This window comes from Procambarus clarkii, chromosome 29, assembly GCF_040958095.1.
Source record: "Procambarus clarkii isolate CNS0578487 chromosome 29, FALCON_Pclarkii_2.0, whole genome shotgun sequence".
Classification (NCBI taxonomy): domain Eukaryota; kingdom Metazoa; phylum Arthropoda; class Malacostraca; order Decapoda; family Cambaridae; genus Procambarus; species Procambarus clarkii.
The window spans coordinates 24,401,722-24,428,962 of record NC_091178.1 but is presented as its reverse complement, the minus strand read 5'-3'; the positions used below and the strand labels follow the sequence as shown (position 1 = coordinate 24,428,962).

The 27,241-nt window shown below is 47.2% G+C and overlaps 1 protein-coding gene across 3 annotated transcripts in view; it reads left to right on the top strand.

Moving 5' to 3' along the window:
• Positions 1-4,357: 4,357 nt before the first annotated feature.
• LOC138369816 (uncharacterized) overlaps positions 4,358-27,241 on the top strand; it is a 54,825-nt gene continuing 31,941 nt past the window's right edge. The window contains exons 1-4 of one of the 3 annotated variants that reach the window (XM_069333559.1): positions 4,358-4,564; positions 12,058-12,155; positions 13,368-13,506; positions 25,168-25,323. In XM_069333559.1, the coding sequence (XP_069189660.1) occupies positions 12,114-12,155; positions 13,368-13,506; positions 25,168-25,323 (337 nt within the window). In that variant the 5' untranslated portion in view covers positions 4,358-4,564; positions 12,058-12,113. Of the gene's footprint in view, positions 4,565-4,622; positions 4,827-4,947; positions 5,047-12,057; positions 12,156-13,367; positions 13,507-25,167; positions 25,324-27,241 lie in introns of those variants that run through there. The other 2 variants (XM_069333560.1, XM_069333561.1) reach the window with 2 other exon arrangements.

Here is a 27,241-nt window from a genome sequence, read left to right as displayed (position 1 = left end):
AGGAACCATCAAGTGTAGCAGTGCCAGGAACCAGCAAGTGTAGCAGTGCCAGGAACCAGCAAGTATAGCGGTGCCAGGAACCAGCAAGTGTAGCGGTGCCAGGAACCAGCAAGAAAAGCGGTGCCAGGAACCAGCAAGTGTATTGGTGCCAGGAACCAGCAAGAGTAGCGGTGCCAGGAACCAGCAAGTGTAGCGGTGCCAGGAACCAGCAAGTGTAGCGGTGCCAGGAACCAGCAAGTGTATTGGTGCCAGGAACCAGCAAGTGTAGCGGTGCCAGGAACCAGCAAGTAAAGCGGTGCCAGGAACCAGCAAGTGTATTGGTGCCAGGAACCAGCAAGTGTAGCGGTGCCAGGAACCAGCAAGTAAAGCGGTGCCAGGAACCAGCAAGTGTATTGGTGCCAGGAACCAGCAAGTGTAGCGGTGCCAGGAACCAGCAAGTAAAGCGGTGCCAGGAACCAGCAAGTGTATTGGTGCCAGGAACCAGCAAGTGTAGCGGTGCCAGGAACCAGCTAGTGTAGCGGTGCCAGGAACCAGCAAGTGTAGCGGTGCCAGGAACCAGCAAGTGTATTGGTGCCAGGAACCAGCAAGTGTAGCGGTGCCAGGAACCAGCAAGTGTAGCGGTGCCAGGAACCAGCAAGTAAAACGGTGCCAGGAACCAGCAAGTGTAGCGGTGCCAGGAACCAGCAAGTGTAGCAGTGCCAGGAACCAGCAAGTGTAGCGGTGCCAGGAACCAGCAAGTGTATTGGTGCCAGGAACCAGCAAGTGTATTGGTGCCAGGAACCAGCAAGTGTAGCGGTGCCAGGAACCAGCAAGTGTAGCGGTGCCAGGAACCAGCAAGTGTATTGGTGCCAGGAACCAGCAAGTGTAGCGGTGCCAGGAACCAGCTAGTGTAGCGGTGCCAGGAACCAGCAAGTAAAGCGGTGCCAGGAACCAGCAAGTGTAGCGGTGCCAGGAACCAGCAAGTGTAGCAGTGCCAGGAACCAGCAAGTGTAGCGGTGCCAGGAACCAGCAAGTGTAGCGGTGCCAGAAACCAGCAAGTGTAGCGGTGCCAGGAACCAGCAAGTGTAGCAGTGCCAGGAACCAGCAAGTGTAGCGGTGCCAGGAACCAGCAAGTGTAGCGGTGCCAGGAACCAGCAAGTGTAGCGGTGCCAGAAACCAGTGTGATTCTAACCAATGACGGCGCTGCTCCTCGCCCCTCTGGTCCTGCTGTTGACCTCCACCACAGCTGCTCAGAGCGTCACAAACTCTTACAGTGAGATGGTCTCGTGCAAGCTCGTGGGAGACGTCCTCGTGCGACCAAGCAGCTGTAAGTACACCTCGAACCAGAGACAAGTGCTAAACAGTCCTGAAAAATGTTGAAATAGATAAAGATTTAGTTATGAGTTCGCACTTAAATTACACCTCAATATCAAAATGAAAGTTATTGTTTCACATTCAGGGTTGCAGTTGCAGTGTGCAGTTGACTGCTTTGTGAGCAGTGCCTGTTTCGCCTTCAACTGGGCAGCAAGCTCCACCACAAGCAGCTGTGAACACGTCCAGAACACCAACAATGTTAGTCTCGTCAGGGACATTGGCTACAGTCTCTACATGACTAATAAGGGTCAGAAGCAAGCGATATTTATTTCCTTTATCTAACATCAATAAACATTAGATTCAATATGATTCGTTTAGTCATTTATACGTTGTCTTTCGTGGAAAGTTTTTGGTTTCATTTTCTCTTTTTTTGCCTTCAAGAACATAAGCAGTAAGGAATTCTGGGGTCAAACGAGGCAAGTCCTATTCAACCCGTCCTCACACTATGCTAGTTAAAACAGTGGCCGTCCTCCCCAGACGCATTCATCAATTTTAACATATTGTGTATTAAAAACTAGTTTGTTCTCATATATAATTTAATATTCTTATACATAAAATTCTATATATTGCTAGGCGTAGGTTAACATAGGTTGGATGTTTAGGCTCTGGTGATTATTTGTATTTGAAGTTTGTGGGTAAGGCATTTATAGCAACCCGTCCTCAGAGCAAGTATATTCGATCCAGTGGTCGACCCAAAATATGCATTCATCAATTTTAACATTATGTTCATTCAAAACTGACCTTTTCTCAAATATAATTAATTTTTATTATATATATTAGCATATTGTGCACATCTACCCTCAGGTCAGGTTCGGTTAAGTGTTTAGGTTCTGTTAACGATTATTTGTATGTGTGCAACCCGTCCTCGACTCAAGTCCATTACATCCAGCTGTCGACCCCGCAGACACATTCATAAACTTTTACACGCTGTTCATTCAAAACAAGAATTTTGCTCATTCCAAACAGGATTTATTGTATAAATCAATATTATAATATATTAGCATATTTTGACCAGACCACACACTAGAAATTGAAGGGACGACGACGTTTCGGTCCGTCCTGGACCATTCTCAAGTCGATTGTGATAAAGATAAAGATTTAGTTATGAGTTCGCACTTAAATTACACCTCAATATCAAAATGAAAGTTATTGTTTCACATTCAGGGTTGCAGTTGCAGTGTGCAGTTGACTGCACACAATCGACTTGAGAATGGTCCAGGACGGACCGAAACGTCGTCGTCCCTTCAATTTCTAGTGTGTGGTCTGGTCAACATACTTCAGCCACGTTATTGTGACTCATCGCCTGCATATTAGCATATTATTCATATATAGGCATAGGTAAGGTTAGGTTAGGTGTTTAGGTTCTGTTGGCGATTATTTGTATTTGTAGTACGTGGGTGAAGCATTTACAGCGTTGTGATTCGAACAAAATTTGTCAGTGAAGCACTTGTTCCGGAACCGTTGTCAGTCATGTGGAAACCGTTTTTCATTCATAAACGGGGTGTGGCGGGTGCATGGAATCACTTTTGGGTCTTTGTTTTTAGGACAGGCTGTGCTTTTGGGTCATTAATTTGAAGGACGGGCTAGTATTTGTAGTACGTTGGTGAAGCATTTACTGCGTTGTATAAAGGTCGCAGCGAAGCAATTGTTCCGGAAGTGTTTGGACGTCATCAGTAGAAAATCATGTGTGTAAACCACATTTCATTCATAAACAGGGGGCTTGGCGGCTGGATTAACGAATGTGGATCTTTGAATGTGAGGACGGGAAGTCCGGTTAAGATCCGTTTACTGACACTAGTTGGTATACTGGTTGGCTCGACTCCTGCTGGTTGGCGTTTATCCAGTCCTCATCAGCAAAGGCCATAGACCTTTCCGTGCACCCGCCAAAGCCCTTGTTTGTGAAAAAGACGATTTACACACGACTCACAACTGATGACGTTCAAATACTTCTCAAACAAGTGCTTTGCTAACGACTTTTGTTCGACACAACGCTGTAAATGCTCAGCCTGTCCTCCAAACAAAGATCCAAAAGTGATTCCATGCTCCCGCCAAACCCCCTGTTTATGAATGAAAAGTGGTTTACACACGACTCACAACTGCTGACGTTTGAACATATCCGGAACAAGTGCTTCACTGACGAATTTTGTTCGAATCACAACGCTATAAATGCTTCACCCACGTACTACAAATACAAATAATCTCCATCAGAACCTAAACACCTGACCTAACCTATCCTATGCCTATATATACACAAAATGCCAATATATTATAATATTTATTTATACTTGAGAAAAATCCCGTTTTGAATGAACAGCATGTTAAAATTTATGAATGCGTCTGTGGGGTTGACCGCTGAATGTAATGGACTTGAGTCGAGGACGGGTTGAAATGCTTCACCCACGTACTGTAAATAAAAATAATTGCAAACAGAACCTAGACATCTAACATAACCAATGCCTAAATATGCAAATATATAACAAGAACAGTTTGATTTTTAGAAAAATCCTGTTTTGAATGAACAGCATGTTAAAATTCATGAATGCGTCTTTGGGATCGACCGCTGGATAGAATGGACTTGATCTGGTGAAGGGTTGCCTATTCATAATTCATAAATACTTTTATACTTTTGATGAACTATACAGTTGGACAAGCTCATTAATTTCTCATAATTACTGTATTCGCTTATCTTTTTTTAAACTTGCTTAATTGTTAGCCTCAATTATGGTAGCTGGTAATTAAATTGATTCGTCGACATCCTTATTGCAAACCCAAAATCTTGCAGGTTTATTTTATTGTTGTTAAACCACTTATCAAGCTGGATAAGAGGTTTAATCCATGTAGCGATTATAATTTGCTCCTTTGAGGGCATTGACAGATAGTCATTATTATATTTTAAATAATGCTGCCTCTAACACATGGCACATTTTAACGTTTAAAGCTTACGGTGAAAAGAAAATCTTGTCTACAGCTGTACGAGTGAGACAGAAGGAACCTGGCATATCGGGCACTTGGCCAAGAGAGACCACTCTGAACCACCAGCCAGGTCGCACGTTCCTGAGGTCTCTGTTGGTGTTTACATTCGACGCTTCTCGGTTGCCCTGGAGAGTGGTCGTTTGCCACTGCGGGGTGACTGTTTTGCCGTCTCAGTATGGGAACTTACGTGTCGCGATTGCGGAGGAAGGAGTCGACTGGGCTGAAACTGACCTGTAAGGTGGATATTAAAGTCATCAGCAACACTCAGTTTGATGTTATGAACGTGAAAGTGGAAGATCTCGTTGGTCTGCAGGTCATTCGCGAGGACAGAGTGGTGGTGAAGTTTGCCGAGAATGGCTTGTTCCGGCAGTTTATCGACAAGTATGAGGATCGGGAGGTGCGGCTGAGCAACGGTCGAGGCTCTGTGACTGACGAATTTGAGTGTTGAGTACATGTACGGGGTTGCGTGGTGACCGCCGGCCAGGTCGGACGTTCCTGAGGTCTCTCTGTTCCTAGCTAGTGTTTCCGTTGGGTGATTGCTTGTTTGCTCTGCTGGTGGTGGTTTGCCACTGACAGGGTGACGTTTGCTTAGCCATGGGGACGTCTCGCCCTCCAATGAAGAGGACGTTGTCGGCTGGTCTCGCGTTTACGGTGCCGGTGGACCATCCATTGGTTGGCGTCGCCTTGGTGGACGTGCTGCATGTGCAGCTGTCTGACCTGGTGGGCATCCAGCTGCTTCAGGGCCACCGTGCTGTGGTCAAGTTCCGCCTCCAGGCTGCCTTTCAGGCGTTTTTCGAGCGGTGTGAGGGGCGTGTTTACCCTCTCCCTGATACTGCTGGCTCAGTTAAGGTGGTGAATCTTAGTGTCACCTTGACGTCTGTGACCGTGCATGGTGTCCCCTTCGAATTTCAGGACGACTTTTTAACCTCCTGTTTCGAACGATTTGGGACAGTGTTAGGTATTCGTCGGAACAAGGTCGTTGCCGGGCACTGTGTTGGTATGCTTGACGGCTCCCGCACCCTGACGATGTCGCCGAGGTGTAGTGTCCCATCGTCGATGTCCGTGTTGGGTTACACGCTCCGCTGCCAGTACTGGGGTCAACCACGCACCTGTTATTGGTGTGGTCACGAGGGTCATCTGGCTGCGACGTGGGAGCGACTGGTCGGGTGCATGTTCTTCGTGCGGAGGATTTTCCGCCCCTGTTGCGTTCGGACAGTTCTGAGGACAGTGTGGGTGCTGTGCCTGAGGCGCCTGATTGCCTGTCTGCTGCTCCGCCTGTTGAGGCGAGTTGTACGGCCCGTGCGACACGTCAGGTGACTGCTGTGGCCCCTGGGGTTATTGAGCCAGTGTGTGTGGGTGTCGGGCCGTCGCCTGCGCTGCGTGTCGTGAAGGGTGTCCCGGTGGAGGTCCATGTCCCGCCCCCGCCTGTGGATGTGATACCGGCTTCCGGGGACGCGGGTTCTGCTGTTTTGGAGGGGGTGCTTCGGCATGGTGAGGTGCCTGCAATGTCTGTGTGCGTTGACGACTGTAGTTCTGCTCTTTCCATTCCTTTGCAGAAGCGTGCGCGTTGGTGCTCTGAGGCTGTTTCCCTGGATGATGTAGACAGTGTAGGTGATGTGGCCTTTGTGGACTCTTTGGACAGTGCGGGTGTGGCCTGTGTGGATGTGAAGATGGTGGCCATGCCTGCGGAGGGGCCTGCTGGGCGTGGTGTGGTGCAGCCTGTCTCGAAGCATTCGCGGCGGGCTCGGAGTGTGTCTCCCCTTTGTGGTGTGCCTTGGGAGGAGGTAGGGGAGTATGGTGCTCAGCTGGCGTCCCCCGCCGTGGATGATGGTGTTGTGCGGGGCTCCGAAGTTGCTACCTGTGTCCCCCTTCCTGCGTCACCTGCTGTTGGATCTCCGCAGTGGGGGGTTGTCCCTGATGATCGGGACCTCGTCGTGATGTTGCGGAAAGATGTGCGCCGGGGGGCCTCGGCTCCTGTGCCCGGTGGTGGGGTCGATGCCGCGCCTGCATCCCCTGCTGTTCCCCCTCCTTCCTTGCTCCGGGCTGGGGGTTGCCTAGTCCCGTCTGCTGGGGTCGTGCCCTGTGAGGGTCCGGAGTTGGGCCCTTATCGAGATGCCCGGGTGCTTCCGATCCCGTGGTGCTCGTCTACTATCTGGGTATCGTCGGAGAAGGAGTTTATAGGGTGCCGGATAGGATGTCTCAGCCGAGGGCGCCGCCTAGTGGCCTGCTGCCCGCTGACCTGTGGGTGATTTGGGAAGTGTACTGCTTGTGCTTTCCGATACACAATTTTCTGGAGAAGTATTAGTTCCCGTCTTGTGCACACTGCTATGCCGTACGTGGATCAGCTGCCGCCATGACCACGACGCCCTGCCCCCTGGTGCGAGATGTCTCCCTCTAATGTCTACTCCTCTCTCTGCGGCCCGTCACATCTACCGCTTTTGACTTTCTTCTCCTCCTAACCGTCAACGGGTCTCCTTACATCTGTGCTGGTGCAGTCATCGGGAGGGTTAACCCTTCATGCAAACTGCACCTATTCTCAAGAAGAAGAGTACATATATGTGTTTATTAAAAATTATCTGATTGAAATGTCAGAGGATCTTCTCCGTCGGGCTCATGCCAGGTATGGGCGTGTGGAATTTATTCGTGAGTGTAGGAACACGTCCGGAGCCGTCAAGGGACTCATTAATGATTACAGGACGGCTAAGATGGTTCTTCGTGGAAATGTGCCTTCTTCTCTATCGATTGCTGACTATACGGTTGTCTTCGTCTACCGGGTTCAGACTCGGACATGTTTCAAGTGTGGTCATGTTGGCCATGTGGCTGCTGCCTGCACCACTCGGATGTATGAATGGGTTAACCTGTTTAATGAAAACGATTTTCCTCCTTTGCACGAGCAAGAAGATCTCTCGGTTCTGAGTAGTGCCCCTTGTATGAGAACGGATGCCGTGGTGGATGATGCCAATCTGGGTTCTACAAGTGCTGCTTCATTGGTTTGTACTGGTGGAGATGACGTACGTACTGCTGTGTCGTCTCCCGGATGGTCTGATGGGGGTGTTGATCTCCCTACAAGCCCGTGCGTGCCCGTGCCGGCCGGCTCCGAGGACGAGTGTGCTGCGGTGACTGCCAACTCTGGTGAGGTGGTAGATGCACTGGTTGGCAAATCATCGATAGATGTGTGTTCCAGTGCTGAGTCGATTGGTATGCATCGGAACCCGCAGCATGTGATCCGTGATGGTGTTGATGCGGCTCGGCCTGCTACTCGGACAACTGAGGTGGTGGCGGAAGTGCATATGGAGGATATACATGCTCCCAGTCGCAGTTCTGGATGACGTGAAGCATAGTGCATGTTGCCTGTCGGCGGTGGGCAGCACAGCCTGAAGCGACGGAAATTTGGGGATTCTTTTCAGAATATCCTAGATGCAAGGAAGAGGTTGGGAGACGGCACCCCCCCCCCCCCCCCCCTTCCTTGATGGCTGTGCAGTGTGACCCTATGGTTCCGTCCGACTCGGATATTCTGCCTTCTGGTGGAGGCGTGTCTGTGATGGATGATGGCATCCCTAAAATTCGTGGAAGTGGTCCACCACCTGGAGGTACACAGAATGTGGATTGGTGGGATATTGTTAAGGGGGTCCAGGAAAAGTCGGTAGGGGGCGATTTGGTAGTAAGGTTCCAGAAGAGTTCCGAGGGTAAGCTTGCCGATGTGGCTCCCTCTGCTGTAGTTTTGGGGGATGGGGTTGAGGGCTCTTCTGTTGGGTGCGATGCTACCCTGGGATGTAGTGATAGTATTGTGTGAGTGTAGTCCTCTCTGTTTATTTTCTCAATGGATGTGTGGATGACTTGTGTGACATTGAACGTTAATGGGTTGAATTGCCGTTTGAAGCAACATCAGCTTGTGTCTTTGGCCCGCTATCACAAGTTGGATGTTATATTTACTCAGGAGCATAATGTAAGGTGCATTGACCGTCTGGAGGTGTTGGAAAATTTCGAGGTGTTGCTGAACCCTCCGGTGTTATCAAAGGGCGGCACGATGATCTTGTTGGCGAAGAGGGCGAGTGTGGTAGTGGTGAGTTCGGAAATGAATGACTGTGGTAATGTAATTTTGGCGCATGTGTCGTTTATGGGTTCTGTGTTTCCCTTGCTGAATGTGTATGCACCCTGTTTGAAACCAGTGAGTTGTATTTGTAAATATAAAAGGAGGGAGCCGAGCGGACAGCACGCTGGACTTGTGATCCTGGGTTCGATCCCAGGCGCCGGCGAGAAACAATGGGTAGATTTTCTTTCACCCTATGCCCCTGTTACCTAGCATTAAAATAGGTACCTGGGTGTTACTCAGCTGTCACGGGCTGCTTCCTGGGGGTGGAGTCCTGGTCGAAGACCGGGCCGCGGGGACACTAAAGCCCCGAAATCATCTCAAGATAGATAGTTTACCCTCAGGGATGCATAGGCGAGCTGAGAGGGAGGAGTTGTTCTCGGATGGTTTGCTTTATTTTTTACAGAATGATAAGAGGAGCAGGATTTTTGGTGGTGACTTTGTGTAATTTCGGTTCAGGACTGTAGCACTCTTACTCAGGCGTCTGTCTCTCCTGCTTTAGTTAGGACGTTGCAGTCTGTACACTTCCGTGATACCTGTTTTCTGGCGAGTGGTGTCCTGGCCTATACTTTTGTTAGTGGGGATTATGGTACTCGCATTGATCTTGTGTAGGTGCACAAATCTTATAGACAGGTCCGCTCCTGGGCCACTGTTCCGGTCTGTTTTTTGGACCATAGTACGGTGGTGGTGGGCGTTGTTGTTGTAAATGATCAGATGGGGTTGGGTAGGGGTTGGTGGAAGCTAAATTGTAGTTTGCTTAGATTCCCGCTGGTGATGGAGGAATTTGGTGTAATGTGGAGAGCGCTGGTGAGGCGGAAACCTGAATTTGTGTCTCTGTTGGATTGGTGGGACTGGTGTAAAGTGGAGTGCAAACATTTCTTTGTTCGTTTATCGAAGTGCCTTGCGGCGGAATGGTATGGTCTTTTGAATTTGTTGCAGGCTCGATTGCGTCAGCTTTATGGGCTTATGGACCAGGGTTTAGATAGGTTTGATGAGATTGTCTTGTTGAAGAGAAGGATAAATGGGTTGCGGGATGGAGTATTCACAGGGTGGATGGTATGGTCCTCACTAATACTGATGGGTTGGTGTGTTATGTTCGGGAGGAATTGGAGGGTTTGTATAGGAAGGTGGAGTGTGTTTCGGCTGATTGTGAGTATTTTCTTAGTTTTTGTCAAAATGTGTTGTCTGTTGAGGACACTGTACCGTTACTGAGGGAGTTTACGGATAGGGAGATTTGGGAGGTGGTTCGGGGGTTGGCGAATGGGAAGGCGCCTGGGTCTGATGGGTTACCGGCAAAATTCTATGGCTGCTTATGGGGGGGGGGGGGTGCTTTGGTCGGACTTCTCAGAGGTGGTGCGGTATAGCCTGAGGCAGGGTGTCATTAGTGGGTCACAATCGTTTGGTATTATTCGCCTCCTACCAAAATTGGGGGATGTGCAGCTGCCCTCGAATTGAAAACCGTTGTCTCTCCTGAATCAGGACTATAATTTTTTTTTCAAAGTTACTGGCAAATAGACTTTAGTTGGTTTTGGGGAAGTGTGTTTCGCCGGGGCAGTTTTGTGGTGTTCCGGGTAGGTCGATGGTCTACTGTAATAATTTGATGAGGGATATGATTTATTATCTTTCAATGTTGTTTCCTCGGCGTTGATAAATTTAAATTAGTCCAAAGTTTTTGATAGGGTGGATATGAGTTTTGTGTTTCAGGTAAAGGAGAGGGTTGGGTTTGGGCCGCAGTTCGTCTCTTGGGTCAGAATGCTGTATAGGGATTGCCAGAGTAGTGTTTGTATTAACAGGGTGTTGAGTGCCCCCTTTTCCCTTGGGAGGTCGGTCCGCCAAGGTTGTCCCCTTTTTATAGTCCTGTTTATTCTATTTCAGGAACCTCTGTATATAGCTTTGTGGTCCCATCATTCTCTTGTGCCGCCGCCTCTCCCGAATGGTTTGCTGGTACCTGTTGTAGGGTATGCGAAAGACACGAGTGTGTTTGTCTCGACGGAGGAGTCGGTTCTTGTGGTGCAGGATGTACTGGCTCGTTTTCATTGGGCGACGGGAACGGTGCTAAATCGGAAGAAATCTTGTATGATGGGGCTTGGTGCCTGGGCTTCTCGGCCATCGTGGGGGGGGGGGGTGCCATGGTTCTCGGTTGTGGACTTGATTCGGATTCTTGGCATCTGGAGGTGTAAAACGTGTGCGATGTCCTTGTGGGAGAACTGGGAGGCAGTCTCTAGAGGGGTTTTGGGTTCAATTTCATGTTTACATGGGAGGAGGTTAACTTTCTTTAATAGGGGGGCTGCTTCTAAACTGCAAGGTTCTTTCCAAAGCTTGGTATATTGCGCATACCTTTCCGTTGAGTCGGCAGTTTGCATTGGCCATCAATAAGGGGGCTTTTCGATACTTATGGGGTGGGAGGAATTATCCGATACATAGGTCTACGCTCTGTTTGCCAAAATTGTGAGGCGGGATTGGATTGTTCGATGTATATTATAAGGCGTTGGCGATATTTTTTGTCACGTTTAAGAAGGGGCTCTTAGAGGGGGCCGGTGTGTTCTCTTTTGGATTATATTATTGTACGATGCATATAAATTATCTGTTGAGATTGCCTTTGTGTTCAGAGACTGCGTTTCTATCGCCTCCCTTTTATACTTGTGCAATTGATGTCCTCCAGAGGCTTTGTCGTGTGGAGAGGTTCTTGTTTTTTTACGTGTCGGAGGGTGTATGAGGAATTGCGTCCTTTCGTCGCCCCTGCTGTGGAAGACTCGTTTCCTCTTTTTGATTGGGTGGTGGTGTGGCAATCGCTCCATTTGAAGTTTCTAGCTCCGTCGCAGAGGGAATTCCTGTACCGGTATTTACACAAGTCGCTTGCGACTAACGAGCAGCTGCTGAGGTTTGGAATTAAGGATAGTACTGGGTGTGACCTTTGTGGAGGGCTGGAGACTGCATTTCATGTGTTTTATTTTTGCCCAGGTCGGGCGAGGTTGGTGGATTCGTTGACTGGGACGCTTCTGCGTTTTTGCGGGTCGGCGTTCTGTATTACCCCTTTACGCTTATTGATGTTTGATGTTCAGGCTACTTGTAGGAGGGTCCGTAATACTGTACTTTTGGTTATATCGGATTATCTTTATTGTGTGTGGGTTGGGAGGCGGGAGGGGTGTACAGTGGATAAAACGCTGGGATTTTTGGAAGGTCGGTTACGTTACTCGAATTGGGAATTACGTTGGTTGCTTGGGGAAAGATTGGGGGATAATTTTACTGATAATTATGTGCGTTGGGGGTAGTACATGTCGTTTTTTTTGGGGGGGAGGGGGTATTGGGGCGAAGCTGTATCTTCCTGTCCTTTGTTTAATAGTGAGGCGGTGTATTCAGTTGGGTAGGGTGTCCGCGGTAGCCTTTGTTGTTTTCTACCATTGGTAATTAAATTGATTCGTCGGCATCCTTATTGCAAACGCAAAAGCTTGCAGGTTTATTTTACTGTTGTTAAACCACTTATCAAGTTGGATAAGAGGTTTAATCCATGTAAGGATTATAATTTGCTCCTTTTAGGGCATTGACAGATAGTCATTATTATATTTTAAATAATGCTGCCTCTAACACTTGGCACATTTTAACGTTGAAAGCTTACGGTGAAAAGAAAATCTTGTCTACAGCTGTACGAGTGAGACAGAACGTACCTGGCATATGGGGCACTTGGACGGGCGACCTCATGTGTGAGGAGGGATACTACGTCTACGGCTACACACTGTGGGTAAGACACGTGATGTGGTAGGGAGGTGGAACATTTCTAAAGGGCATAGTGTGAGAGAGATAAGGGTTAATAGTAGGCACAAGGTGGAGGAAGAAGTTGTATATGGAACAGTGAGAAGATAAATGTCTGGTAAAATGCAGTGTGAAGGACAATGTATTAGTGATGACAGTGTGAGGGATAACAGGTTGGAAGAGCACAGGACGAGAGGAAATGATTGCGCATGGCGCAGTGTTAGGGGAAGATGTATGCAGAGGGCGCAGTGTGAGGGAAAGAGGTATGTCGAGAGTGCAGAGGGAAGGGGAGGGGTATATAGACGGCGCAGTGTCAGTGGAAGAGGTATGTAGAGGGCGCAGTGTGAGGCAAAAGGGTACGTAGAGAACGCACTGTGAGGAGAAGGGGGGTCTGTAAAGAGCGCAGAGTGAAGGGAAAGATTATATAGCGAGCGCAGTTTGAGGGAAAGGGGTGTGTAGCTAGCGCAGTGTGAGGGAAAGATATTTGAAGAGGGCGCAGGCTAAGAGAAAGAGGGTATGTAGAGGCGCAGTGGGAAGGAAAGTTGTGAAGAGAGCGCAGTGTGAGGGGAAGAGGTATGTAGCGAGAGCAGTGTGAAGGAAAAAATTATCTAGAGAGGGTAGTGTGAGGGGGGGATGGGGTATATAGTGCGTGCAATATAGGATAAGGCAAAACTTAAAACAAAATTGTTTGAGATGAAAGGGAACTTTTGAAATATATGTACGTTGTACAGGACAAGTGTTGGTGGCAGTGGCAGGTTGGAGCGTCTGTAGTTGACGGGTCTGATAATGCTAATGGTGTTGATATTGTTGAGATGAGACTGTATGAATTTCAGATAAACATTTCAGTGACTAATAGTGATGGATGAAGTCAGCTAATGCCATAGTGACCCCTGTATGTGCTCACCATACAGCACAGGGACAATATTTGTTGCACATTTGGCACCATCAACAGCTCTCATGTATATGTGACAAGGAAAAGATTAGTAGTGCACATTATCTTCATTGGACATCGAATGGTTTTGAACTGTTGAAGATTCATAGTGCAATTTTTTACTGTCAGCCATTCAGTGTTTCTATGTTGTCTTCACGCATTGTTAATTCAGAAGATAATTTCAGCTCAACAATATATTTTTGGTTGAGACCAGCCTTAACTATGAAAATATCGAATTAAAAGTTAATAATGAAGAGTTTGTGTTGACAGCACGACACCTACGTCAACATCACCATGACCCCTGACGACTGCGGCCTCACGGGCATTGAACTACTGTGTAGTTCCCTGCAGGGAACACCATCTACCTCCGTCTATTATAATCTAAATTATCCAACCAGTACAAAAAAGGGTGAGTGGAATATGTTTAAAATATTGAATGATTGCATCCAGATGAACCAGATGATTGCATCCATCAGTCATCAACTCTTTCAAAATAACTTATACAATTTATTCAAATTATACACGAATAATTTCACATAAAATAGGTGTTTACATTCTTGAAGTACAATTTACTTTTAACCAAAATATAAAAGTTCACTTTTGATAATCTATACGTTCGAGAAGTCCTGATCTGTGTTGCTGTAAGGAGGAGGGAGCACCGGGAGCCGGGAGCCGCTCAGCCAATGTAGTGGACAGAACACTGGACGCGTGATCTTGTGGTCACGGGTTCGATCCGGGCGCCGGCAAGAAACAATGGGCAGAGTTATTTTCACCCTGATGCTCCTGTTACCTTGCAGTAAATAGGTACCTGGGAGTTAGTCAGCTGTCACGGGCTGCTTCCTGGGGGGTGGAGGCCTGTTCGAGGACCGGGCCAAGGGGACACTAAAGCCCTGAAATAATCTCAAGATAACCTCAAGATAGCATCCCATCTATAAGTTATGCTATATTACACTGCAGCCTTCAGCAATACTTTATTTCATGCAATTACACTTTAGTGTAGTATGTAACAACATTTTCACATATACAAAATATTATTGTCTAATGTTTTATGGCTTTCGTGCATTGTTTGGAATCGGTTAGACTATATTAAGTATTTCAGTTCGGCTAATAATCTGTCGTATTTACACTATGTAATTCAATCTCTGGTATACTACTTTAAGCTGAAGCTATCTAGAAAGTCGCGCATGTCAACTTGTCAATACTGTGTAACAAAAAATGGTGATTCATCATATATGTGTTAGAACTCTTATATAGGAGGAATTGTACATAGGAAATTTAAAGTGACTGTGAGACAAACTTCACAAGTGATCTATTTAGACAGACTTTATAGGAGTTCCACATCACCCAAGTCTTGTCGAGCCCTGACTATCCTGCCTATTTTGGCGTTTAACCAACACTGGTGGTTCTAAGACAAAGGAAAGTCCTTTACCTAAAACGCTTTTTCTGTCCGCGTGAGTCCGATTTCTGATACCACCGTTTCCTTTAACTGCCTCCCCTTCCGTTGTTGTTCCTCCAGCTGTTTCAATCTCCAAGCCGTTGTCCTCCGTCTAGGTAGGGTCCTCCTCTCTTTCTTTGCCTGTTGTAGCCACGTTCATTTGATCCATTCCATCCTCCGTTTCCTCTGTCTCCTCGATTGTATCGTTCCCTTCGGTCCAGCCCGTCCTTCTAAGGTTTCATAATACCAAGTTTCACGTTGGTTATGTTGAATTGTTGGGTCTTTCACTGAGCCTGTATTCTCCGCTTGGAGGAGGATGGACCTTGGTCTTTTTTCTTTGGTTACGGCTAGCTGCTGCTGCAGTTGCTGTTGTTCCTACTGCTCCGGTTCCTCTAAGATTTTGTTTAAAGCTGATTGTAGTTCATGAGTTGTTCCGTTCGCTGCTTTTTCCTGAAAGCAAGCCTATGTGTAGCTATTCTGTCCTGATCTAATCTCAAGTCGGCCATCATAGGTTATATGAACATTACCAATTCTGGGGTGCGTTCCACGCATGAAAGCATCTCATACCAGAGCTCCAACTCTACTTTCGTCCATGTCTTTATTTGATAGTTGTGCATTATAGAATTCATTCTTTGTGACTTCCTGCACATGGGGGACTTTAATAAAAGGCATGGCATAATACCTCTGGCATTATTCTTAAAACAATATGCACTCCTTAATCATCTTGTCTTTGCAATTGCTGTAGTTGCCTTTTCCCTTATGGTGTAGAGGACTTTTGGTCTCCTCTAACTTTCCCATCTTCATAATCTTAGACTTACTGGATATGAATTCAAGAAACCATTTGTGTGATCACTCCTCGAGATTGTTTAGGGCTTCCTATAACTTTTGCATTCTTCCTGCATTTTTTGCATTCCTTATAAGCTTTGCATCATCTGCAAACATTGACATGTACGAGCTCACTTCCTTGGGTAAGTCTTTAACATAAATTTGAAACAGCAGCGGTCCCAGGATCGAGTCTTGTGAGACTACATCTGTTACATTCATACATCTTGAAACGTACTCTCTGACTGATTTTTTTTTGTTTTCTCTCCTTTAGGTACTCCTTTTCCCTGTTCAGTGTTTTCCATGTGATCCCAACCTGATTCTCCATCTTTGACGGCCTGTCGTTCATGTGGAAGAGTGTCAAGTGCTTTGTTAACCTTATATGAAAACACAATCTACCCAACCTACCTTTTTTCTGACTTTTTCGTTTAAGAACTTATAGATTTTATAGAACTTACAGAACATATAGAACTCAGTTAAGCTTGTCACATACAACTTTCCTTTCTAAATCCCTGCTGACCTTTTGACACATAGTCAGTACTCTCCAGATACTTCAACATTCTCGACCTCATTAATGTCTCCAGCACTTAACATAAAAAAACATTGTCAAGGACACCACCAATTTGTAATTTAGTGTTTCCTTTCTATCGCCTTACTTAATATTTTAACTATGCATTTTTCCAGATTTCTGGGAGATTTCCTGTCTCAAGCTTTTATTAAATTTTTTATATATTAATGACACTGTACTGTGATGGTGGTGGTGGTGTTCGGAAGAGGGGTGGTGGCGGTGAGTATGGAGACGGGGTGGTGGTGGCGTGTGGAGACGGGGTGGTGGTGGTGTGTGGAGACGGGGTGGTGTTGGTGGTGTGTGTGGAGACAGGGTGGAGGTGGTGTGTGTGGAGACGGGGGGGTGGTGGTGGTGGTGTGTGGAGACGTGGTGGTGGTGGTGTGTGGAGACGTGGTGGTGGTGGTGGTGTGTGGAGACGGGGTGGTGGTGGTGGTGTGTGGAGACGGGGTGGTGGTGTGTGGAGACGTGGTGGTGGTGGTGTGTGGAGACGTGGTGGTGGTGGTGGTGTGTGGAGACGTGGTGGTGGTGGTGGTGTGTGGAGACGTGGTGGTGGTGGTGTGTGGAGACGTGGTGGTGGTGGTGTGTGGAGACGTGGTGGTGGTGGTGTGTGGAGACGTGGTGGTGGTGGTGTGTGGAGACGTGGTGGTGGTGGTGGTGTGTGGAGACGTGGTGGTGGTGGTGGTGTGTGGAGACGTGGTGGTGGTGGTGGTGTGTGGAGACGTGGTGGTGGTGGTGGTGTGTGGAGACGTGGTGGTGGTGGTGGTGTGTGGAGACGTGGTGGTGGTGTGTGGAGACGTGGTGGTGGTGTGTGGAGACGTGGTGGTGGTGGTGGTGTGTGGAGACGTGGTGGTGGTGGTGGTGTGTGGAGACGTGGTGGTGGTGTGTGGAGACGTGGTGGTGTGTGGAGACGTGGTGGTGGTGGTGGTGTGTGGAGACGTGGTGGTGGTGTGTGGAGACGTGGTGGTGGTGGTGGTGTGTGGAGACGTGGTGGTGGTGGTGGTGTGTGGAGACGTGGTGGTGGTGGTGGTGGTGTGTGGAGACGTGGTGGTGGTGGTGTGTGGAGACGTGGTGGTGGTGGTGGTGTGTGGAGACGTGGTGGTGGTGGTGGTGGTGGTGTGTGGAGACGTGGTGGTGGTGGTGGTGGTGGTGGTGGTGTGTGGAGACGTGGTGGTGGTGGTGGTGGTGGTGTGTGGAGACGTGGTGGTGGTGGTGGTGTGTGGAGACGTGGTGGTGGTGGTGGTGGTGGTGGTGGTGTGTGGAGACGTGGTGGTGGTGGTGGTGGTGGTGTGTGGAGACGTGGTGGTGGTGGTGGTGTGTGGAGACGTGGTGGTGGTGGTGGTGTGTGGAGACGTGGTGGTGGTGGTGGTGTGTGGAGACGTGGTGGTGGTGGTGGTGTGTGGAGACGTGGTGGTGGTGGTGGTGTGTGGAGACGTGGTGGTGGTGGTGGTGGTGGTGTGTGGAGACGTGGTGGTGGTGGTGGTGGTGGTGTGTGGAGACGTGGTGGTGGTGGTGGTGGTGGTGGTGTGTGGAGACGTGGTGGTGGTGGTGGTGTGTGGAGACGTGGTGGTGGTGGTGGTGGTGGTGTGTGGAGACGTGGTGGTGGTGGTGGTGGTGGTGTGTGGAGACGTGGTGGTGGTGGTGGTGTGTGGAGACGTGGTGGTGGTGGTGTGTGGAGACGTGGTGGTGGTGGTGGTGGTGGTGTGTGGAGACGTGGTGGTGGTGGTGGTGTGTGGAGACGTGGTGGTGGTGGTGTGTGGAGACGTGGTGGTGGTGGTGTGTGGAGACGTGGTGGTGGTGGTGTGTGGAGACGTGGTGGTGGTGGTGGTGGTGTGTGGAGACGTGGTGGTGGTGGTGTGTGGAGACGTGGTGGTGGTGGTGTGTGGAGACGTGGTGGTGGTGGTGTGTGGAGACGTGGTGGTGGTGGTGGTGGTGTGTGGAGACGTGGTGGTGGTGGTGGTGGTGTGTGGAGACGTGGTGGTGGTGGTGGTGGTGTGTGGAGACGTGGTGGTGGTGGTGTGTGGAGACGTGGTGGTGGTGGTGGTGGTGTGTGGAGACGTGGTGGTGGTGGTGGTGGTGTGTGGAGACGTGGTGGTGGTGGTGGTGGTGGTGTGTGGAGACGTGGTGGTGGTGGTGGTGGTGTGTGGAGACGTGGTGGTGGTGGTGTGTGGAGACGTGGTGGTGGTGGTGGTCGTGTGTGGAGACGTGGTGGTGGTGGTGGTGGTGTGTGGAGACGTGGTGGTGGTGGTGGTGGTGTGTGGAGACGTGGTGGTGGTGGTGGTGTGTGGAGACGTGGTGGTGGTGTGTGGAGACGTGGTGGTGGTGTGTGGAGACGTGGTGGTGGTGGTGGTGTGTGGAGACGTGGTGGTGGTGGTGGTGTGTGGAGACGTGGTGGTGTGTGGAGATGGGGCGGTGGTGTGTGGAGACGTGGTGGTGGTGGTGTGTGGAGATGGGGCGGTGGTGTGTGGAGACGGGGCGGTGGTGTGTGGAGACGGGGCGGTGGTGTGTGGAGACGGGGCGGTGGTGTGTGGAGACGGGGCGGTGGTGTGTGGAGACGGGGCGGTGGTGTGTGGAGATGGGGCGGAGGTGGTGGTGTGTGGAGACGGGGTGGTGGTGGCGGTGTGTGGAGACGGGGTGGTGGTGGTGGTGGTGTGTGGAGACGGGGTGGTGGTGGTGGTGGTGTGTGGAGACGGGGTGGTGGTGTGTGGAGACGGGGTGGTGGTGGTGGTGTGTGGAGACGGGGTGGTGGTGGTGTGTGTGTGGAGACGGGGTGGTAGTGGTGGTGTGTGTGTGGAGACGTTGATACCTGCTTGATGGGGTTCTGGGTGTTCTTCTACTCCCCAAGCCCGGCCCGAGGCCAGGCTTGACTTGTGAGAGTTTGGTCCACCAGGCTGTTGCTTGGAGCGGCCCGCAGGCCCACATACCCACCACAGCCCGGTTGGTCCGGCACTCCTTGGAGGAATAAATCTAGTTTCCTCTTGAAAATGTCCAAGGTTGTTCCGGCAATATTTCTTATGCTTGCTGGGAGGACGTTGAACCACCGCGTACCTCTGATGTTTATACAGTGTTCTCTGATTGTGCCTATGGCACCTCTGCTCTTCACTGGTTCTATTCTACATTTTCTTCCATATCGTTTACTCCAGTACGTTGTTATTTTACTGTATAGATTTGGTACTTGGCCCTCCAGTATCTTCCAGGTGTATATTATTTGATATCTCTCTCGTCTTCTTTCTAGCGAGTACATTTGGAGGGCTTTGAAACGATCCCAATAATTTAGGTGCTTTATTGCGTCTATGCGTGCCGTATATGTTCTCTGTATTCCCTCTATTTCAGCAATCTCTCCTGCTCTGAAGGGGGAAGTGAGCACTGGACAGTACTCAAGACGGGACAACACAAGTGACTTGAAGAGTATAACCATTGTGATGGGATCCCTGGATTTGAAAGTTCTCGTAATCCATCCTATCATTTTTCTGGCTGTCGCAATATTTGCTTGGTTATGCTTCTTAAACGTTAGGTCGTCATACATTATTATTCCCAAATCCTTTACATGCTGTTTTCCTACTATGGGTACATTTGATTGTGTTTTGTACTCTGTATTATGTTTAAGGTCCTCATTTTTACCGTACCTGAGTACCTGGAATTTATCACTGTTAAACATCATGTTATTTTCTGATGCCCAGTCGAAAACTTTATTAATATCAGCTTGAAGTTTTTCAATGTCCTCAGCCGAGGTAATTTTCATACTGATTTTTGTGTCATCTGCAAAGGATGATACGAAGCTGTGACTTGTATTTTTGTCTATATCTGATATGAGAATAAGGAAAAGCAGCGGTGCAAGGACTGTAGCCTGAGGTACAGAGCTTTTCACTGCACTTGGACTAGATTTTATATGGTTGACAGTTATTCGCTGAGTCCTGTTTGACAGAAAACTGAGTATCCAGCGTCCTATTTTACCGGTTATTCCCATTGACCTCATTTTGTGTGCTATCACGCCATGGTCACATTTATCGAAAGCCTTTGCGAAGTCCGTGTATATCACATCAGCATTCTGTTTCTCTTCTAATGCCTCAGTGACTTTGTCGTAGTGCTCAAGTAGCTGTGAGAGGCCCGATCTTCCCGCTCGAAATCCATGTTGGCCTGGGTTGTGAAGGTCATTGGTCTCCATGAAATTTGTGACCCGACTCCTAATCACTCTCTCAAATACTTTTATGATGTGCGATGTTAGTGCAACTAGTCTATAATTTTTTGCCAATGCTTTGCTCCCTCCCTTGTGTAGAGGGGCTATGTCTGCTAATTTAAGTGCATCTGGTATCTCCCCCGTGTCCAAGCTCTTCTTCCACACTATACTGAGTGCCTGTGCTACCGGCACTTTGCATTTCTTTATAAATATTGAATTCCATGAGTCTGGACCTGGGGCCGAGTGCATGGGCATGTTTTCAATTTCTTTTTCAAAATTTAGTGCGCTCGTGTTTATATCAGTTATATTTACAGGGGTTTGAATATCCCGCATAAAGAAATTGTCTGGATCTACCACCTTCATGTTGTTTATTGGAGTGCTAAACATGTCCTCATACTGCTTTTTTAGGATTTCACTAATTTCTTTGTCATCCTCCGTGTATGAACCTTCACTTATACGAATAGGTCCAATACTGGCTGTGGTTTTTGCTTTTGATTTCGCATATGAGAAGAAATATTTTGGATTTGTCTTTATTTCCTGAATGGCTTTCTGTTCTAACTGCCTTTCTTCAGTTTCATATGAGTGTTTCAATTTCCGCTCGATTTCTTCAATCTCCCTATTTAAATTATTCCTTCTTTGACGGGAAATTCGTGTCTGCATAAGCAGTTCCGTTATTTTTTTCCTGCGTTTATAGCGTCGTCTGCGTTCTCTTTCTACGTTAGATCTCTTTCTGGCTTTCCTCAAAGGAACATGTTTCAGACAGACTTGATACGCTTCTGAAGTCCGTTTTTCTATTCCTTCTGTAGGACTTGTATTACTTAGAACAGTTCCCCATGGAATGTTTGTAAGTTCCCTGTTTATTATCTCCCAGTCTATCCTTTTATTATTAAAATTGAATTTACTGAATAGCCCCTCTCGCTTTATCAACGTTTTAGGTCTATTCTGAGTATTGATGGTCGTTTGCACTTCAATGAGCTTGTGATCTGAATATGTGGTATCTGATATCGTAATGTCTCTGATAATGTCTTCATTGTTCGTAAAGACCAGATCTAGAATATTTTCATTTCTCGTTGGCTCCGATATCTGCTGATTGAGTGAAAATTTGTCACAGAATCTAAGTAGTTCTCTAATCTGTGGTTGGTTAGGTCTTGATAGATTTCCTGGAATAATATTATTGTTTGCTATTTTCCACCTGAGACTAGGCAAGTTGAAGTCACCTAGGAAGATAATATCAGGTATCGGGTTCTCCAAATTATCAAGGCTATTCTCTATTTTGCTTATCTGTTCTGTGAATTCCTCAGCCGTTGCATCTGGCGGTTTGTATATTAGTATAATCACTAAATTTATTTTCTCTATTTTTAATCCCAGTACCTCTACCACCTCATTTTAACGTTTAGGAGCTCCGAGCATACAAGGTCTTCCCTAATATACAGACCCACTTCTCCATGTGACCTAATTTTCCTATCACACCTGTATAGGTTATATCCTGGAATCCAGATCTCACTGTCCAACAATTCCCCTGCATGGGTTTCTGTGAAAGCTCCAAATACTGCATTTGACTCCGTGAGGAGGCCATTTATGAACTGTACTTTGTTATTTGTTCTTGTTTTCAGTCCTTGTATGTTGGCAAAGATGAATGAGGTTACTCTATTAGTGATAGTTTGAATGGGAGACTTTTTCGGCAAGTCCATTATTCGTGGACATAATGAGTTTGTTCTGACCAGTACTGATTGTTGTAGGGCAGTTGTCTGTCGTAGTTGTAGTTCCCTTTCGGTGGGTAATTGTATCTGTAATTCTGGAATGCAAGTGGATCTGGCATCCAGTTCCATACACTCTCCATGCTGCTCCTTTTGAATTCTCTGCCGGTCTGGTATAAAAAATTTAGAGTTTCCTCCAAATTCATTATCCTGCTTGCCACTCTTTATGTAACGTTCCGTGCCTTTCACGTGAAAGTGTGGGCAGCTAAGGTCATAGCATTTTCTGTCCTCCAGTGAGGTTTGGCACATGTCAGGATGGAAAAACCTACATATTGATCCAAATCGACACTCACCTTTCCTAAGCATATTTAAACATTTTTTGGGATGTTGGTAACTGCATTCTAATCCTTTCTTATTACCAGCATATCTATGTCTGCATATGCCCTTTGCATAAAATTTGCATAAGTCTGTCCTTCTGTTCTGAATTGCTCTATCGGGAACCATCGTAGTGTCTGTACCTATCGAGCTGTCAGTGCTGTCTGTTACACTTTCTAGTTTACTGTCATCTACATCCTGGCCTACTGAGTCAGAGTTTACAACTTCCTGAGTTTCAGCCTCAGTTTCATCCCTGACTATAGCCTCCGCCCCTTGTATATTAGAATTGTTGTTCCTTTCCCACTCCTTCTGGATGGCTGGTAGGCTTCCAATGAATGATGTTTTCCGATCATGCGTCATGTTATCTACCCCGTGGTGGAGGTGGTGGTGGTGTGTGGAGACGGGGTGGTGGTGGCGTGTGGAGACGTGGTGGTAGTGGCGTGTGGAGACGGGGTGGTGGTGGTGGTGGTGGTGGCGGCGTGTGGAGACGGGGTGGTGGTGGTGGTGTGTGGAGAGGGGGGTGGTGGTGGTGTGTGGAGACGGGGTGGTGGTGGCGTGTGGAGACGGGGTGGTGGTGGCGTGTGGAGACGGGATGGTGGTGGCGTGTGGAGACGGGATGGTGGTGGCGTGTGGAGACGGGGTGGTGGTGGTGGTGGCGTGTGGAGACGGGGTGGTGGTGGTGGTGTGGAGACGGGGTGGTGGTGTGTGGAGACGGGGGTGGTGTGTGGAGACAGGGTGGTGGTGGTGGTGTGTGGAGACGGGGTGGTGGCGTGTGGAGACGGGGTGGTGGTGGCGTGTGGAGACGGGGGTGGTGGTGGCGTGTGGAGACGGGGGTGGTGGTGGCGGTGTGTGGAGACGGGGTGGTAGTGGTGTGTGGAGACGGGGTGGTGGTGGTGTGTGGAGACGGGGTGGTGGTGATGGTGGTGTGTGGAGACGGGGTGGTGGTGGTGGTGGTGGTGTGTGGAGACGGGGTGGTGGTGGTGGTGGTGGTGTGTGGAGACGGGGTGGTGGTGGTGGTGGTGGTGTGTGGAGACGGGGTGGTGGTGGTGTGTGGAGACGGGGTGGTGGTGGTGGTGGTGTGTGGAGACGGGGGTGGTGGTGGTGTGTGGAGACGGGGGTGGTGGTGGTGTGTGGAGACGGGGTGGTGGTGGTGGTGGTGGCGTGTGGAGACAGGGTGGTGTTGCCGGTCTTTGGAGACGGGGTTCTCGCCAATTTTTGCTTGCGGGGGTTGAGCTCTGGCTCTTTTGTCCCGCCTCGGGGACCCGCTTCTCGAGGTAGTGTGATGGTGGTAGTGTGGAGACAGATTGGTAATGGTGGTTTTTGGAAACGGGGTAGTGGTGGTGTGTGGAGACTGGGGGTGTGTACTCACCTTTTTGTTCTCACCTCTTTGTGCTTGCGGGGGTTGAGCTCTGGCTCTTTGGTCCCGCTTCTCAACCGTCAAACAACTGGTGTACAGATTCCTGAGCCTACTGGGCTCTATCATATCTACTTTATATATTGTGTACTTTCTTAATCAGCCTCCACCACATCACTGCCAACTGCATTCCAACTGTTAACTACTTTGACACTGAAAAAGTTCTTTCTTACGACCCTGTGGCTCATTTGGGTACTCAATTTCCACGTGTGTCCCCTTGTTCGTGTACCACTCGTGTTAAACAGTTTATCATTATCTACCCTGTCGATTCCTCTGAGAATTGTATGGAGTGGAGTGTGTGTGTAATTCAGTTCACTCAGCGAACTGAGTGTGTGGAGACATGATGTTAGTCTGTGGAGACGGGATGTTAGTGTATGTAGACGGGGTGGTAATGTGTGGAGACGAGGTGGCAGTGTGTGGAGACGGGGTGGCAGTGTGGAGACATGATGTTAGTCTGTGGAGACGGGATGTTAGTGTGTGTAGACAGGGTGGTAATGTGTGGAGACGGGATGTTAGTGTGTGTAGACAGGGTGGTAGTGTGTGTAGACGGGATGTTAGTGTGTGTAGACAGGGTGGTAATGTGTGGAGACAGGGTGGTAATGTGTGGAGACGGGGTGGTAATGTGTGGAGACGGGGTGGTAATGTGTGGAGACGGGGTGGTAGTGTGTGGAGACGGGGTGGTAGTGTGTGGAGACGGGGTGGTAGTGTGTGGAGACGGGGTGGTAGTGTGTGGAGACGGGGTGGTAGTGTGTGGAGACGGGGTGGTAGTGTGTGGAGACGGGGTGGTAGTGTGTGGAGACGGGGTGGAAGTGTGTGGGGACGGGGATGGTACCATGAAACTTACACCTTATATGTAAAGTGTATGTATCTAAACTCCCAACTTATGGTTTGTTCCTAAGTTCTTTTATTGATTTTATTATAGCAATAAACATGACATATTTGCATAATTTTTGGGGGGAACATTGAATATTTGTATTAGGAAAACTAAAGATGTTTTGGAAACTCCATAAGTCACGAACCTTTATTATATGCTAATGTGTCAGAAAAGTGTCATAGAATGATTATATCTGAAAGGTGTTTTTTTTTATTCAAACATGAAAATATGTAAAATTCTTTGAAAAAAAAATATATAATCTCCCTTTCTATTTACACTGCAGTACTGAAACTTGGAACAATTGCAGCCCATTTCATATACAACTAGTCAAAAAATATTGGTTTACATTGAACAACTTTTCCAAAACCAATCTAATGCCCCCAACAAGGTGGTGGTGGTGGTGGTGGTGTGTGGCGGGAGAGCTGTAAAGGTGTGCATGAGAGGCACACCACCACCATTACTCCTGTCCCCACAGACGTAATTATTAGTGCAGCGTCAACTCTGGAACTGCCGGGTAACCAATGTAGCATTTAATTTGATATCTTGTGAAAATTCACAAAATTTCAGTACACTTAACATGAATACTATTTCTACCATAAACTTCTGTTTATCTGTCATCTTAATAAATGAAGTTATAGTTTTTCCAAACATCTCTCGTGCAGCAACAAGATCACATCTCGGTGCATTGTGTATTCCATACCTTTTCCACAGATACAGTTAACTGCACCGAGGGAAACTTTATTCAGGAGTTCATGATCAGATTTGGTCCAAGACGGGGCTCTGTATACGACGACGATGCCTTGAACCAAGTTTACTTTCGCTGTCAAGACAACACCAAACTGACAAGTTTCACTGCCAACGAAACTGGTAAGTTTCTTGAAACCTTAATGGGGTTTGTCTGTCATTATTTTCTCTCTTCAGTGACAGCCATGTAGATAAGCATTGTTGTAAAAGTGTCTGTTGAGCTTTGTCTTTTCTTATAAGTGGAACTTGAAAGACTTGGAGGGAAGATGTAGCATTTGAAAGAATTTTTGTCGTAATAAGCTGGAACGGAAAGCAGCATGAAGAAATCATCCAATTTGAGTACCATAAAGAATAAAAGACAGGAAAACTGATGAGAAATCTACTGTATATAATGTTGATATATTAAATGCATTATCTGCACTGGAGGATGGGTATTCCAGGGAAAACAGTTCTCCTTAAATTTAAGACGAAGTAAGAAGCTCAAAAAGAAGGTAAGAAGCTCTTTATAGTTTCCATTTCATGGTGTCATTTGGACAGGGCTTTTGTGCTAATTAGATTGGAAATACATTAAGAGTTTGCTTTCCAGGACCGGGAATTGCTGATATGTAACAAATATTGGGAAATTGTGTCAGGTAATGGAAAAATCATTGTTCGTATTATTAGAGAGGTCAATGATTTGGGTATGTTTAGAAGTGAGGCACTATAGGAGAAATAAATAATTGGGGCCAGGAGAAGAATCAATCTCATATGCATTCTGCACTGAAGGGATGGTTGGAAAAAATGGCAGCCTAGAGCTTTTTAGTGTAAATTACTAACATCCCCACAAACACAAAACGTTGTTTTAACATTCGCAAAATCTGGTGGTATCTAGAGAGTTGTGCAAATGACAAGTTGTGAGAAAGTTTCAACATTCATTTAGGTAACATTTAACCTAAGAAAGATAAAAATATTTAAATTTAACAATTGCACAATAATAGATTTTCTAAAACTATTGTCTTCCTTATATTAAAAATTTATTTCTACATGTTTAAAAATTATATTTCCTTACTTTTCAGTAAAATACATTAAAAAAATAAATATTGTGTGATAACTGTTCGAAAAAAATATTAAAACATTTATATATTCTATGACCGGATTAAGTATTTTTGTGATATAAATCAAATTGGCTTTTATAACACTATTTTCCTCCTTTGAATATCCAGGAATACTAATATCATGTTTAACTATTAAATGTATGTATTTTCTCTAAAATACATAACATGATAGAATTTGTGTCGTAACAAATGATTTGGAGATGTGTTGTGGCTTTTATCTCTATTTAATTCAAAGCAAACGAAGATCTTGGCGTTCTTTAAGCACCCTAGCAAGCATTTCGTCTGGCCCTGGGGATTTGTTTGGCTTCAGTTTCACTGTTTAATAACATCCTCCCTGGTAACTGCTAAACTAGTCAACCTATCCTGTTTCCCCACCCACATAGACTTGTTTGGCTGAAGGCATAATGTTAGGTTTCTCTTTCGTAAATACAGAGATCAAATATTTATTAAAAATACTACTCGTCTCTGTCATTATCAGTTATATGACCTATCTCAATTTTTAATGGGCCTATCATTCCCTAATCTTTCTTCGATATAACTGAAAAAATAACTTTAGGATTTGTCTTTGCTTGCCCTGCTATACGAACTTCATAGTTTCTTTTTCTCCTCCTCATCTCTTTTTTTTTTTTTTTTACATTTCTAACCAGTTGGACGAATTCTTGTTCTAAACTAACTTCCCAATTCCTAACCATTTTGTACCAAGCTCTCTTACTTTCTATGAGGTTCTTCAGATGCTTTGTTATCCATTTTGGGTCATTATTATTCGATCTATTAAATTTGTATGGTGTACTACATTCTTGTGCTTTGCTTAGAATATTGTTAAATGTTATTTTTTGAATCATCATCAAAATCCCTTTTACATCACCCATCATTGGGTTCACGTCTCGTTCATTGACTGACTCCCTCCCCCTATGCTCAGGACTTTCCAATCTATTTAAACAAACAAA